The following is a 16316-nucleotide window of genomic DNA, read 5'->3' as shown; positions in this document are numbered from 1 at the left end:
CTACGCACCCCCTTTGACCGAGGCGATAAAGAGAGGGCGGGGAGGCGCTCCGAGCGTTTTTTGTCTCTGCGGCGCCGAGGCCACGGGGAGAGAGAGTGTGCGGTCAGGTCGCCGAAGCCCATCGCGGAAGACTTTCGCATGGCCCAGGAATCGACGAACGAGTGGCGGCGCGACGTTTCCTCGTCGAGGCCTCGAGATGCGGGGACTTCACCGGTCTTCTTCCGAGGTCGCGGACCTTTGCGGGAGCCGCAAATCTTTTTGGACGGCGACGCGCATGACTGGCTCCGTCGCGACTTGAGACGCCTCTGACGCGACGTGACGGCGCTCATCGACTGCACGTTGACGCCGACGCGTCTTATATGTGCGTCTGTTCTGCTGCGGCGTGTGTAGTTCAGTGCAGCTCCAAGTAAACCTCGTAGACTTTTCACCAATCGAAAATTCCTGTGGCTTGACAATAGCAGTCATTTGTTGTGCAGTTGTGGTCTAGCGTAGTGATTGGGTAAGTGTAGTAGGATACAACTTAAAAAAAATTGGCAGTGGCTTAACACAGCTATACCAGGATATGCGTAGCGAGAGCGTAGTTCTCCGCTGGTTACGCATGTTGTCGAGTTTGTTGTAGTGACTAAAATGTTAAGCATGAGGAACTATTCGGTGAGGCACATTGTTTAATTATTCAATTGTTTTGACAGAGATAAACACTGCCTGATGATCGGTAAAGTAACACGCAGTTGTCTCAATGCTGCCTACACAGTATTTAGACTGGTTGCTTTCTCTCAAATACACAAGGTCAATCCTTCCTGTCCTGGATCAGGAGTACCCAGGTTCGAACCCGACCGCAGCGGCTGCGTTTCGATGGAGGCGAAACGATAAGGCTTCGTGTGCTGTGCGATGTAACTGCACGTTAAAGATCCCCAGGTGGTCGAAATTATTCCGGAGCCCTCCACCACGGCACCTCTTCCTTCCTTCTTTCACTCCCTCCTTTCTCCCTTCCCTTACGGCGCGGTTCAGGTGTCCAACGATATATGAGACAGATACTGCGCCATTTCCTTTCCCCAAATAATAATAATAATTATTATTATTATCTCTTTCATTTCATTCTCCATCTATATCATTTCATTTCTCCATCCTGCCTGCTATCCTTTACTTCCGCTGCCCCAGCTCAGCTGCTTCAGTATCGATGGCAGATGCCGGGGCTAGCAAATGCCTTTTCCTTCCTTTTATTTTATTTTAATAAAACCACTTACTACTACTACTGGTGCATCTTTGCCTCAGTCATAAAGAGGCAGTTATAATCAGGCCATGGTGGGAACATACCTACCGTCCACCATTCACTAATGGATACTTTAGCCATAGCGCGTACCGCTGCCGCGCGCCGCCGGTGCACACGCTCTTATTGGTGTGCCCTACGGCTGGCACGATCTGGCTCCTTCAGGGCGATCTGCGCATGCGTACTAGCGGAGTCGTGGCCTCTGCGATCGGCTCCGGCGGCGCGCTTGGCGCAGTGGCGGCGCGTGATGGCGGTGGCAGTACCATTATGCTTAGAGTCTAATAATTAAAGGTCGTAATATGTATCGGCCCCGTTGCGGGAGCATTAATCTCAAATGAGTAGTGGTGCTAATGCATCTTTTAACATTAAATTATTGTAGTCGCACAGTAGACGTAGGAACACAATCAGTGAACGGAAACTCTGACAGCTGCCGCTTTGTTTATTGTATTTGTGATTCCGGATTGTATTTGAGATTCAAGCTCGATACAATCTTTATTCTAACAATCAATTTTATGGTAATTTCTGGGTTTGATTAGGTTTACCCGGCAGCAAAATACGTTATTGCAGCGAAAATTGAAACATTTTACGCCACTTAGTGGTCCGCGTATTAAAATGATTTCTCGATGTCACCGCACTTTGCGAATTCTCCCAGAGATGGCGACACCTGTATTCAATTCTTTGTGGGAGGGGGTACTTCTGAGCTAAAGAAAACTTCGTTTTTATTGAGAGTTCGAACCCGACCGCGGAGGCTGCGTTTTTATGGAGGAAAAACGCTAAGGCGCCCGTGTGCTGTGCGATGTCAGTGCACGTTAAAGATCCCCAGGTGGTCGAAATTATGCCGGAGCCCTTCACTACGGTACCTCCTTCTTCCCTTCTTTCACTCCCTCCCTTGTCCCTTTCCTTACGGCACGGTTCAGGTGTCCAACGATATATGAGACATACTGCGCCATTTCCTTTCCCCAAAAACCAATTAAAAAAGAGAGTAGCCGCTTTTCCTTTGGAACGCGGTGGTATATCAGTACAGGCCAACTTCATTTTTGCCTGGGTCTCTTTAACCTATCCTTAAATCTACTTTCACGATCGCTCGTCTCGCAGAGTTAAAACAGAGCTGGATCTCAAGTTGCCCTTCGTGAAATCTTCGAGATATCAGGCACCGACTAATCTTCAGTGCCAGAGCACCTCTTTCCTAAAAATTTCTGGCAACCCCATTGCTCACAGCTCCTTGAAGAAGGCTCTTTTATCACGACCAGGACGCACGCACGGAGCGCTGAAATAACGTCACAGAAATAATTAATAATAAAAAAAATAAGTTGAAGGGGCCCGGTGATTACTTCGTTATAGCCGTAGCTTCGTTGTAGCCCGTGTTGACCGAGCTTCCAGGAGAATCGTCATTCCTTCGTTGTATCCATTATTTCGTTACAAGCCGTTTCGTTATAACGAGGTTCGACTGTACCAATTTTGCTTTACCTATCTGCCTGCTATGTTAGCATAGTTTTTTTCGTGTTTTCCTCTTCCTTTATTATATCCATTATTTCGTTACAAGCCGTTTCGTTATAACGAGGTTCGACCTTGCCAATTTTGCTTTGCCTATCTGCCTGCTATGTTAGCATATTTCTTTTCGTGTTTTCCTCTTCCTTCATTATATCCATCATTTCGTTACAAGCCGTTTCGTTATAACGAGGTTCGACCTTGCCAATTTTGCTTTACCTATCTGCCTGCTATGTTAGCATATTTCTTTTCGTGTTTTCCTCTTCCTTCATTATATCCATTATTTCGTTACAAGCCGTTTCGTTATAACGGGGTTCGACTGGACCTATTTTGCTTTGCCTATCTGCCTGCTATGTTAGCATATTTCTTTTCGTGTTTTCCTCTTCCTTCATTATATCCATTATTTCGTTACAAGCCGTTTCGTTATAACGGGGTTCGACTGGACCTATTTTACTTTGCCTATCTGCCTGCTATGTTAGCATATTTCTTTTCGTGTTTTCCTCTTCCTTCATTATATCCATTATTTCGTTACAAGCCGTTTCGTTATAACGGGGTTCGACTGGACCTATTTTGCTTTGCCTATCTGCCTGCTATGTTAGCATATTTCTTTTCGTGTTTTCCTCTTCCTTCATTATATCCATTATTTCGTTACAAGCCGTTTCGTTATAACGGGGTTCGACTGGACCTATTTTACTTTGCCTATCTGCCTGCTATGTTAGCATATTTCTTTTCGTGTTTTCCTCTTCCTTCATTATATCCATTATTTCGTTACAAGCCTTTTCGTTATAACGGGGTTCGACTGGACCTATTTTGCTTTGCCTATCTGCGTGCTATTTTAGCATAGTTCTTTTCGTGATCTCTTCAACGTTTCCCTCGCGGCTACTGGCGGTGCTCTATATATACCACCCGGAACTTAAACAGAACCACATGCAGGAGCTTCGCGTCATCTCACCGGCTCCTTTTTGAGCGCTTCTGATTGCGTTGATCCGTTCCGGCGTTTCTGGTCGGACTTAACGGCCGTGTCCACCTCAAAATTTTCAGACGCTGTGCACCACGAAGTGTGAGCAGTGGAACTGCCGCTAGGGGTTGTCGCGTATCCGTGTCGCAACTATATACGCGTGCCTTCGAACGCGGCGCGTTGCGCTTACAGCGGCGAGGGCTGTCAGTAGGGCAGAGGTGACGTGACCGCATGTAAGACTGCACTCATTCCTGCCCGCATACTGCACCGTCTTTGACTCGCTTCATTACTCGTGTCCGTCGCCTTGGGCATGGTCGAAGAACCGTCGATATAAACCGACCCGGCTGACACGTGAGTTTAGGTTTGAAATGGGCCTGAAGGCGGCGCTTAGCTCGGCCAAAAGTTTTCAAAACTCGTGAAAAGCAAAGATGAAGGCCTTCCAATGCTTGCTGGTTGGTAGGTCCTCGAAACGAACTGGTAACTAATTTAGAGTCTGGGGAACCAATTGCACTGAAACCACCACCAATAGAGTCAACTACACGACACAGTTTGGAGTAGAAAAACCAGTGCTTAAAGTCAGGGGGATCACGGTGGGTCTCGGACCCTTCTCCTAATATAGGCAAGGGATCTGAAACCCCCGTGCTAGAATGTAGGAACTGCCTGAATCCGAAGCAAGCAACCATTTTTTTACCAATCTTGGTGGTCGAATCATTTTTTCTCTATCGTTCCGAAAATTTCCCTGTTATTTATAGTAAGAACCATTAACACGTTTTCTAAAACCCGCTACGGAGAAAAACACAAAGCTGGCAGCATTGCGCAAAAGGTGGGAGAGTAAGGAAAACCGATGCCCTTACACCACGAGCCAGTCCAGAGCTGGCCGCTCGGGGCCAAGGCTTTACAACAATTAACGAGCACACTGGCTGAGCGTGGGGATTGTTTGTTTTAGGTCTGTGACAAACTGAGTACACAACGACCTTTAAAGATAAGTTATTTCTCTCCTTTGTATAAAACGATGTGTGAACCAGGCGGCCAGCCGCTTTCTCTCTCTCTCCCTCTCCACCTGTGCTGTAATCACTAGAGAGCCCCCTTCGATGGAGCCAGATACTGAGTAAAACTAACTTGAACCTTAGAAACCAATTCGGACTATCCAATTGGGATGAGAACTATAGTGAGATACAACTTAAGTCTACAGTGAAGCTTTCAGGACCGGCGCACAGAATTCCTCCACGGCAAAAAAGTATTCCGTTGTTAAGCTTTTCTTGTGACCTCAACAAGAAGTTAATCACGAGAAAAAAGTTATAAGCTCTAGAATTTTTTATACTTGGTTTGTTTCATAAAATTAAGCATTAAAAAGCTGATTTCGTTAACTTTTGTTTCTGTCTAGCGCAGTAATGCAGTACGCCGCGGACCATGGCCAGTGTTAACAACTGCTGTTTTTTTTAAGTTGTATCTACTATAGACACGTAAAACCGACGTCCTCGTTCGGAGATCAAGTCCCACCTGTCCTCCCCGTTTCTTTGCACCTAATTCTTCTCAGGCACAGGCAGTTTTTTTTTCTTTTTTTTTTGGGGGGGGGGGGGACAGGAGGTGTTACTGCAGCGTCCGGTTGGAACCAGACAAACCAATTGGATAATATGGCAGGACTTGTTTGAATCTAATCAGAATGCTCAATTGGGCAGAGGTGCACGAAACATATGCCTCAAATTATTTCGTCTCTGTGCAGCACTGAGCCACGGAACAAGTACCACGCGAAAATGGGCGCGCTTCCACGCTCTAAACTGGAATACGCCTAAATGGGAGTAGAAAAGGGGAGAAAGCCGTCCCCCAGTGCACTCCCTTTTATTAAAAGTGTGTTCTGTTTAGAGTTCAGAATGCGGGCTCTTGAAAGCGTTCTCTCCTACCTACTCATAGCATCGAAGTTTACGACAAAATCAACGACGGCGACTCTCATGTTATAGGGTAGACATCCGGGCAAGTTAGTGTGGTATCGTAGCTATAGCTACCAGCGCGAAAGACGGGAACGTGTAAGGAGACAAGCGCTGTTTTGTCTCCTTTCACTTCCCTGCAGCCTTTCGCGCTGGTATAGATTCACTACGGTTCATGCTGTAGCTATATAAGCCGGAGAAACCGCCTCACATATCCACTGCTTGGAATGGAAACAGCAGAATGATGGGGCACGTCATCGGCCCATTCTTGAACAGATGGAAGAAACGCCATTCCCCCCACGAAGAGAGCCAGGGCAGCCGAACAGGGTCATTCCAGATGTGGAAGTGGCGGCCGACTGCGGCCACTTGTGCTTCTTGTGGGCTTTCTTGCTCTTTTATTTCCACTACTTGCAGTCCACTGCTATATCTCGATCGGCTGCAGTGCCTGGCCCCGGCTATAGCTTCTTTTATTACGCGGGCCGCTCAGCATAGTGGGTCGCGCGATCCGGTTCGGAAGCGTAGTATCCGCTTCCGATCTGGCCCAAGCCCGGCTGTGTAAACCAGGAGGGGTTTGGGGGAGAGGGGAGGGGAAGCGGCAGAAACGGAAGAAAGCGTGTCGCGCGGCAGGGCACCCGGCATTTCTTCTTTCTTCATCTTTTTTCTTCTTTCTTTCCCTTCCTAACGAAAGCACGCAAGTCGGGCAGGTAGCAGTCCAAGCGCACTGTCGCGATTACGTCACCGAAACCAGGAAGTGCGCAGGAAACCCTCCCTTTCGAATGTAGTCAGGGGAAAGAGCGGTTCTTATTTTCTTCACGGTTTTGAGGCAGCTGTGCTCGCTTCGAGTGGAAGAGCCCGATCTGTGTCCTGACGTGAAGACGTGCAGCAATGCGTGTGTGCAGGCACTCGTCGTCGTCTGCGTGTGCGAATTTTATTTGTGGATAGGGCTTCGTAAACTTCACTGCCCACAGCAGTGGCACAATAGCTGCGGATAAAACAATCGTGGGTTCGTGAGTTCAATACCGAGTCGTGGGTTCAATACCCAGCCGCGGCGGCGGTGTTTCTCTGGATGCTAACCGAAAAAAAAAAAAGTTTAAGAACACTTGCCCTGCTGAGATCGTCGTAGAGACTAAAACCAACTCAGGGAAGTCGATATTACTCCACAGATCCGATGCATGAAGTATATATATATATATATATATATATATATATATATCAAAAATTGAAGAAACATAACAGGATTTAATTCACGACGTTTCGGTTGTAGGACCACCCTTTTTCGAGAAAGGCTCGAAAAAGGCTGGTCCTCCAGCCGAAACGTCGTGAATTAAATCCTGTTATGTTTCTTCAATTTTTGATATATATATATATATATATATATATATATATATATATATATATATATATATATATATATATTTCGCGGTAGTAATAATTTCGCGGTAGTAATATATATATATATATATATATATATATATATATATATATATATATATATATATATATATATATATATATATCAAAAATTGAAGAAACATAACAGGATTTAATTCACGACGTTTCGGTTGTAGGACCACCCTTTTTCGAGAAAGGCTCGAAAAAGGCTGGTCCTCCAGCCGAAACGTCGTGAATTAAATCCTGTTATGTTTCTTCAATTTTTGATATATATATATATATATATATATATATATATATATATATATATATATATATATATATATATATATATATATATATATATATATATATATATATATTTCGCGGTAGTAATAATTTTAGACTCGTTGAGATGGTGCTCAGTAAGGTAGCCGTGGCTACTGGGACCACTGATCACAGGGGCTGCTGCCGGGACGTTTGTACATTCCTCTTGTTTATCGATGAGTATTCCGTCATCACCTTCATCGGTACGAGACGTCACCTCTCAAAAGCACCGCCGGCGCACAGGTTCCTCTACTGACTGCTGTGCGTTGCACACATTGTTCATTTCTCTCTCCACTTCCTCGTTGCTTCCCTCTTGTGTGAAAGCCTCTTGTGTTAGAGTCTGAAATATATGCTGCGCATAAAGGTGAGTCCTAATTAAGGCGGTTATAGACTTTAGTCTACAGATAGTCTATGGCCCATCTATAGACAGAAGGAAATTAAGGCGGTTATAGACTTTAGCCTGTAGATGGCCTATGGACCATCTATAGACAAAAGGAAATTGACGCGGTTATAGACTTCAGTCTATAGATAGTCTATTGACCATCTATAGACAGAAGGAAATTTGGTGCGGTTATAGACATTAGTCTATAGATTATCTATAGACTGTCTATAGAGAAAGCAAAATCTAAAAAGCGGCTATAGAGTCTATAAAAAGTCTATAGACAGCCTATAGACCATTTTCATAAGGGAAGGCACAACGGAGCTTCCAACTCGGCACGCCGCTGCAGCCGTTTCAGCCGGGCCGGATCAGCAAGACGCGAACAACATTCTCCCATACAGCTCGCCAAATGCGCAAGACGGGCATGCATCATGTGAAGTAAAATGACTCGTTAACGGCTACATCGAGATCAGGGCGATGAAGACCCTTCACGCCGAATGCGGGTCCGATTTATGTTTGCACGTGGGCACGAAGTGAATTCACTCCGAGCCTCAAAAGACGCCGCTCACCACTCGTGCAGAAAGAAAAAAATATGGTAAGGTTTTAACGTAGTTAAACCGAGCTAGTAGACGTGCAAAAGCATGTGTTTAGCCTTGTTGGCTGATGGTTTTGCTTTGCTGGGTCATCGGTGCATCTTGCGACGACATTAGAGTCCAATTAAGCTCTGATCGAGCACAGGCTGATCCGATCTGTTCGCGCCGCAGTGGAAGTTGATGAAGACAACGACGTTATAGTGGCCTCGTGCATTGGCCAGCGAAGCTGATCGGTTAGTGCTGGGATATGGGTTTGAAACCCAGTCGCGGCAATATTTATTTTATTTCTGCACCCTCAAGGCGATGCAAGCCACGTGATTCTTGGTTGGTTAGGTGAAGTTGAGTACTTTCGCACTAAAAGAGGTTAAGTTCGACGGTGCGAAGAGTTCAGTATAACTAAGAAATGAGACGTTTGTGAAAGACGCAGTATGATTAGCAAGACCGGCGAACTTTTGAGAAACTGAGTTATGCGAAAGGTAAAAGGCATAGGAATGATCAAGAATGGTTCACCTCTCTTGTAACCGAAAATAAGGGCAAATGACTGCAGAAATACGAGGAAAGTTTTGCCTCTCATTCGAGCCTTCGTGCAGTCGCCGGGAGTTTGGCGTCGGCAACACGGACTCGATCACATATGTGGCCTGTACCCACCTGCCACGGATGGCTGAGCCCTACCTCTGAAAGGGCTAGTTGGCGTATTACTGTAATTGGTTTTAAGCGCGATTTGTGCTGTACTTCTGCGCTTAAAACCAGTTCCTCTAAAAGGGCTTTTCCGGGTTGACGTCACCACGTGGGCAGTAGTCCTTACACTAGATTCCTTTCCGCCGCCGCGGTGGCTGAGTGGTTATGGCGCTCGGCTGCTGACCTGTAAGACGCGGGTTCGATCCCGGCCGCGGCGGTCGAATTTCGATGGAGGCGAAATTCTAGAGGCCCGTGTACTGTGCGATGTCAGTGCACGTTAAAGAACTCCAGGTGGTCGAAATTCCCGGAGCGCTTCACTATGGCGTCTCTCATAGCCTGAGTCGCTTTGGGACTCTAAACCCCATAAACCAAACTAGATTCCTTTCCGTATCCATGAAATTTCTGCTTACTCATCTTCACCCCACACCGCTGCTGGATAGTTCAGGACAACTATACGGTGCGGTCGGACAGCAGACTTGCATTGGTATCGCACTTCAACGCACGCACGCGCGCTTTCAACACCGGGACATTGCGCTTTCGTCTCGCTTATGTGTGGTGTCTGGGTTGCTAGACCTTTGCCTAACAGCTGTCCTGCAGACCAGCTTTTCGTGAACTACAGCTGGACAGAAGATGGTCTCCGACAAAACCCTTGGTTTGTTTCGGTTCTGGATGCAATCCGAACAGAACTAAGATTAGTCCCGAGTACACCACCTGCATTTTTTTATCTAAGTGGAGTGACGTGTACGCCAATCTTTATGGAACGAACCTGTGTAGAAACTAACGTTCCACGAATAGAGAGTGCTGTCTTTTTTTTTTTTTTTGGCCTCAGAGAGTGGGACAAGGCAGTGGGTCTCTACAAGAGGTTTTGGTTAAGAGTGTCGAGTGAACCAGGAATGTTATAACATAGTCTTCTAGCATGTATACATTTTGTTCTCGCGTGTTCCGGTGCTTTAAGCCACTCGCAAGCATGCACCGGCACCGTCGAGCGCGCTAAAAGCTTGTCGGAAAAAACCGAGATTTAATATTCGTTTCGTGTGCCAGATTTTGCAGCAGCAGAGCCGCTCTTGTCATGAGTAAATTTATACGAAGGAGATGTGTCGACATATATGCACGACCTTGGACAAAGCGGCAAATGTGTTTCGAGGTGACATATCGCGGAAACGCTAGCCGTCTCGAGTAAAGGGACTTGGTTACAACGAGTGCACTCGGCAGGTTGCCTAGCTTTTATACCAGCTTCTTAGGCCACAAGAAAATGCTCGAGTTTATCAAGAAGGCTGAAAGTTTTGTTAGATCTAATCCTACGCACTGGCGTTATGATAGTAAAGCGCCCCTGTGATTTTTTTGTTTACTTAGGTAACAAGAAGAGCTTTAACAGCGAACTACATTTTGTGACGGAGGAATTTTGCGTGGCGGTCATTGAAGACTTAAGCTGCATCCGGATTTTTTTTTAATATATAGTCAAGAAAGCCATTGTTGTACAGAGAAATGGAAGTTTGCGGAGGGTAGTCGAGGGCAAGCCCTGGCGGTCACTACAGACTTGAGTTGCACAGCGCTATAGCCAAGAAAGCCATTCTGGTACAGACATGCCCAGCATTATCGGGCAAAATTTTTGAAAACTATAGAAAGTTGTAAGATACTGTTATGGAAATATTGAACGTAATGGTCCATTATAATGATATGTAGAAAAATATTTCTTTTAAAATGTTTCCATCGGTCGCATCGAACAGTTAAGACTGCCATAGAAAACCAATGGGGAACGCTTTGGACGATAGCAAAAACGTTAATAGAAAAAAAATTTCAAGACTGCCGTCATGTGATCTTCGTATATATTGATTGTTGTAGTGAAATATTACATTATATGAAAAAAATTGCGCTCTTTAACGGTTTCGTGATCAAAAATAATTTTTTTGTCCGGAATTGCTGGGTATGGAAACGGCTTTTTCTGGGGTGTGGCATCCAAGCTGCACTTACAATGCTTAAACGGAAGCGTGGGTGTGCAGCACGCTCATGGCGCCGCACCGCGGAAGTTTCCGGAACTAGTGCATAGAGTGCAGTCAAGGCCTAATAGGGCAGTCAAAATCGAAGAGCCCTGTAGTGAACTGGGCAACTCCGAGCAGCAACGGCTCACGCGTGTTCACCGACGCTGAAAGGATGACCTGCCGTAGTTTTGTTCCGCTTTTCTGAGCAGCACTGGCCGGTTTGCGTTACGGGCGCGAACACGAACGCTACATCGCGTGCTCGAATATTCTGTCACGGTCCTGTTACCTCCGCGCGGCCTCTGCAGAAGCTGCGATTAGACGCCGAGTCGCATGAGGCGTCGCGGATCACGTGAGCTCCGGTGAAAGGCTTTGCGAAACACGCAGGGTCAGTAAAAAGAAATACCAGCAAGCTTCAATGGCACTGGGGTGCGAGAAAACGCACACTTACAGGCGCGAGCACGAATTCGGCCCTTTTTGGCACCACCGTGTTTTGTAACCGCAGCGGTGGCCTATATAGTGGTTGAACATCCGCCTCGCGCGTGGGAGGTGCGGGGTTCGATCCCCAGTGCCGCCGGGTACCCACCGGTGAATCAAGAGGTACAGACTTCCCCTGCCCTGGTGCTCGGCTTAATCAGGGTGAGATGCTTGGAAAATGGGTCTTTGACCCAACCTTGAGCAAACAAAACATGCCTTGAGCCATGGCGCTCTTTGGACGCAGATGCCCTTGCGCCATAAAAATTCTCCATCATCAACATCTTGTTTTGTGTTTATTTTAAAGTTGTAAGAAAAACAATGAAAATATTTCATTACTGCTACTGCTTACTGCCTAGACTACTACTATTGCTACTGCTGCCACTATATATTACATGCTACCGCTACTATTGTACTACTACTACTAAGCCATTCCTTTTACCAGTGGTTAGGTCGCTGAGGATGCATAACGAGGCTTGCAGCAGGCCTCGCGCGCAAACACTTTGGGCCGCATACTTTTGACGGGGGGTGTACGTTTTGGCTAGAAGCGAGAGGCCAAAGCACGGGAACTGACCAGACATCTTATCGACATCACTGCAACCAGCGCTATACACGCTAACGGCGTCCTCCAGGGTTCTTGCGCATTTAAAATGGTCTCTGTGATGTTGGATGGTTGTGTGTGCAGTGTACAATGCAAGAAGGCCTTTCACGGGTGAAGAAGTGCTGCGGTAATGTATACGCGGCAAAGTAACTACAATAAATGAGAGAAAAAAATCTGATCTGGTAAACTGGTTCGTGGTTTATGGGAGTTTAACTTCTCAAACGACTCAGGCTAGGAGGGACGCCATAGTGAAGGGCTCCGGCAATTTCGACCGCCTAGGGTTCTTTAAAGGTGCACTTACATCGCACAGTACACGGGCCTCTAGAATTTCACCTCCATCGAAAATCGACCGCCGCGGCCGAGATCGAACCCGCGTCTTCCGGGTCAGCAGCCGAACGCATAACCACAGAGCCACCGAGGCGGACGATTTGGCAGACTTGTTTTTAGTACAACCTGTCATTTTTATGCTTATTGCTGTTGTATGTTGTCGTTTCTATGTTGTTCATGAAATAATGAGCAGAAAACAAGGCGTGTTATGTCACACACAAAAACGAGCGCTTGTATTGAATTTTCATTATGCCGCAAAACCGGGCGAGAAAAAATTCTTTGTACGCTTAAAAAGTGGCTGCGGCTTAGTTCGGCTAAGCCCGGTTATGCAAGCGAGACCTCCGTTATGCGTGGTTATGCTGTGTTGCCAAGCCAGGTTAGACTCGACCTTCGTCCTCTGCCGAAGTAGTGGCGGAGGCAGCAGCAGCAGCAGCGGTTGCCTCCAAAGAAAGCTCTTCGCTGTCACTTTCCGGCATCCTTCAACAACCGCTGAGCCAGTCGACGCTCCCGTTCTTCGTCGGTCTCTGCACGCCGCTAGCTTGGCATGTTTAACTTCCCAGCCTTCAGATAAATACTTAGCATGACTGGCAACGCTCGCCGGATGATCAGACTCAGCCCGTCGTCTACGAGAGCGTCCCGACGGCGTAGACTGTACCGGCCGACTCGCTTCATCCAGAGCGAGAAACTGCGAGGCGGCAGTGCGTATGCACGCGAGAGCGCCGCCATCTCCCTTTCAAGCGAAGGGTGAGTCACACGTTTAGTCACGTGGACACAGCTGGCGAGGCGGCGGCGGCGAGTCACGTGGTACGTCACGTGGCTGACACGCCTCTGCTCCTCCACTTGAAGGTCAAATGTACCGCCCCGATCACCTTGGCTCGACGAGGCAAGTAAAGCTTTTGCTTTAAAACTTAATAAAATACAGTAAGAGCAAGACAAATTCAGTATTGCGCCCCCTTCCCCCGCAAAAAAATTGTTCCGGAGTCCCTGCCGAGCACAAACATCGCATAGCACACGGCATGGTTTCTGCATTTCGCCTCCATCGAAATGCGGCCGCCGCAATGGGTTTTCAATCCGCCCTTTTCACAAGACGTGGAGCCCTCTGGGGAATGGCGAAAATTCGTCTGCTACCGGTTGAAAACAGACGCACGTGGGAGACGCAGACGCGATCCGGTTCCACGTGGAGCGAGCTGCTCGTGCGAAGCGGTGTGCTTGACAGCTGCCGCCACCTGTCGCCTGCACCCGTCACTAACATGAACTGCGCGTGCGCAGTAGGGGCTGGCGGCTTTGTTTTCAACCAGTGAAGCAGGACGAGAAAAGGCGCGCATGTGCACAGCGGCTGTGTGAAGAAGGTGGATTTGGGTGCACTCGCAAGGAAAGAACGCAGTCTTACGACAGTCATTGTTTACGGCGCTCACGAGTGACAAGTGTTAAGCGCGAATACCTAGTAAAGATGTTAATGACTATACGCCTGGTTTAATTAGTAATAGTTGACATAAAAGATGGTGGAACGAGTAAACAGAGCGAAAAATAAATTGTCCCGGCTGACAGTGGACAGCAGTGACGCTATGGGTTTAGCCTCAGGAGCGAAGGCATGGTTAACGAGCCTGTTTGAAAGGGGAACACAGAGGTTTGAAAGAGGAACACGGAGCTGGTGGTTTTAACACTCGTTGGGTCGAGAGAAGAAAGAGGTGAGGGGGAAGCAGAAAGAAATTATAAAGGGGTCGAATGCACCCACTCTCACCTCCTCCCCTCTCAATATGCGGGAAGAAATGCCATGCATCACTTCTTTGCAAGCAAGAGGATTTCTATACATTGGTTCAGTGGGCCTGCTAATATTCCCTTTAAAGAATAAACAAAATACATATCAATTGCTTTTTTCTGTTTCATTTGGTCCTGAGCCCCGTAATATGTTAAGAATTTTAAATAATCCTAGCACTCCTTTATGTTGTGTTTTACGTGACTTCGCGGTCGGAGCTGAAAAGGATTTCTCGTGCTCCCAAAGACATGCTCCCCGATATCGCAAACGCTTGCTACTATTTCGGTCATTTTAAGGAAACACTCGAAACGGTGAAAGCAGCTCAATATTGCGGTCACAGGTGCTCGCTGGCGGCGATAGCGCTGCGGCACGTATGCCGTTTGCCAGAGTCATGTGATCCCGCCGAAGGCGCGCCACCTTCGAATCGAGGAGTTGTTATCGGAAGCGTGGTTTGTATACTGTGAGCGCACTAACGCTGGAATGGAGGTCGGCAAGGCAGTCTGGAACTGTGCCAGTTCTTGTCGCTATATCAACGCTAAGATGCTAAAACAGCTGTCGCGAGTAGGTCAGTTCCATCAGCGCTTTGAATTACGTTCATCAGTTATTTTCGTATAAAACGCACCTCGGAGTCTGCCAAAGGCGTTTTTAACAGCGGGAAAAGAGTGAAGCAAATCATGAAACTGACCCCCTATCAATTTATCTTCTTCATAACAACTGTCATTGAAATTTACAGCAGTTTTATGGCTCCTTATTCAATCTTAGAAGAGAGGAAATATTATTCAAGGGCTCCACTACGCTAAGTGGATAAACGCTACACTCGTTTACGGGCAACAATATTTGACTCTGGACAGTGTAGACAATATCCGTGATTGGACTGTACCACGGTTATTACACATTGTCTTGCATGGGATGGTCTACATGAACTAAGGCTGGCATGCTGTCTACGCTGCGCTGATTTTCCAAGCTTCCAAACGACTTGAAGGGCACGCATATTCTAACAAAAGGGCAGTTTCAATCGCTTACCAGTTATGTTCAGGGCGGATGAGGACGATGGCAGGACGACTTCCTCACCGGACGTCACCAACTTCACGGCGCACAGCGCCATGACGGCTACGCAGATTTCTTTGGAAATCATTTCCGAGTGCAGGCCGTTCGGGCTACCTCCGCATCACTGGGTAACCGTCGCTTTTTTCCGTCGAACCACCGGCACACGTCCTTTCCTGCCCGAAAAACTGCGCGCGCGTAATATGGATCACGTGGCTCGATCGACGCAGACGACGCGACGCCGTCAAACTACGCACCGTCTTCTGTCTCGCTGTCAGTCCACCATCAATCCTTCCTCGCTGGCTGCGCTTCACGTGGAAGTAAGACGTCTGTTAGCTGTCGGCGACGACGCTGGCCGACGGAGCCGTGTGCGGCAAGGAAGTGGCCGGCTACCTCCTTCTTCCGGTTTCGGTTTTTCCACGAGGGCGCAGACGGCGGCGACGGGTCGGCGACTGGCGAGCAGACGACACCGACCGACGCTGGCAAGGCGAAGGACGACGCCTGCTCACTCGCAGCGACGCAGACGGCAGGCAACGCGACAGTTTCGTAGCGAGCTTTGCACCCAGCTTTCCAGGAGCGGAGGTTGAAAGGGGGGAGGGGCTGACCCGCGGCGAAACGGCACGACTCTGACTTTCTCTCTCTTCCAAGATCGCACGCCGTGTGACGGCGAGCGAGTCTACTTCGGGAAAAAAGAGACAAGTCGGCAAGGAAGCAGCCGCCGCGGTGTGGCGAGGAGGGCGACCAGTGTCCGGAAGACCTGCCGCCGCCATATGTAGGTCACATCGTTTCGGCTCCGTAACGGCGGCGGCGTTACTTTCACCCACTGCCTTGGAACGGAGGAGGAACCGCTTTCTCTCTCTCCCCCCCCCTCTCTCTGCTAAAAGATTCGCCGGAGGTGGTGCTACAGAGTCGAGTTTTTCGGCTATATAGAGGCCCCGCAACGAGCAACGGGGTGAAAGAAATCAGAGGGTAAACCGGGCCTCTCCCAAGCAACTCCCGGGCCCCATTTGACCGCTTCGGTGACCTTTACAGATCGCCCGTCTCCACAAGCTGAGCGCTTCTGTTCCAGCCAGAACGAGCGTCAAAGTCCTTATGTATTTAGACTGATCGCTCCGTCTCCCTTGGTCCCGGCGACGGCTATAGACGGACGTG

At 47.9% G+C, this 16316-nt stretch overlaps 1 protein-coding gene across 1 annotated transcript in view; it reads right to left on the bottom strand.

The window, feature by feature from the left end:
- Nucleotides 1-15844, bottom strand: part of LOC144102062 (uncharacterized) — a 48071-nt gene extending 32227 nt beyond the window's left edge. Inside the window, exon 1 of the mRNA XM_077635336.1 lies at nucleotides 15144-15844. Coding sequence (XP_077491462.1) covers nucleotides 15144-15255 — 112 coding nt within the window. The 5' untranslated portion in view covers nucleotides 15256-15844. The remainder of the gene's footprint in view (nucleotides 1-15143) is intronic.
- Between the last annotated feature and the right edge of the window lie 472 nt (nucleotides 15845-16316).

Source organism: Amblyomma americanum, chromosome 8 (assembly GCF_052857255.1).
Source record: "Amblyomma americanum isolate KBUSLIRL-KWMA chromosome 8, ASM5285725v1, whole genome shotgun sequence".
Classification (NCBI taxonomy): Eukaryota; Metazoa; Arthropoda; class Arachnida; order Ixodida; family Ixodidae; genus Amblyomma; species Amblyomma americanum.
This window is presented reverse-complemented; position numbering and strand designations above follow the sequence as displayed.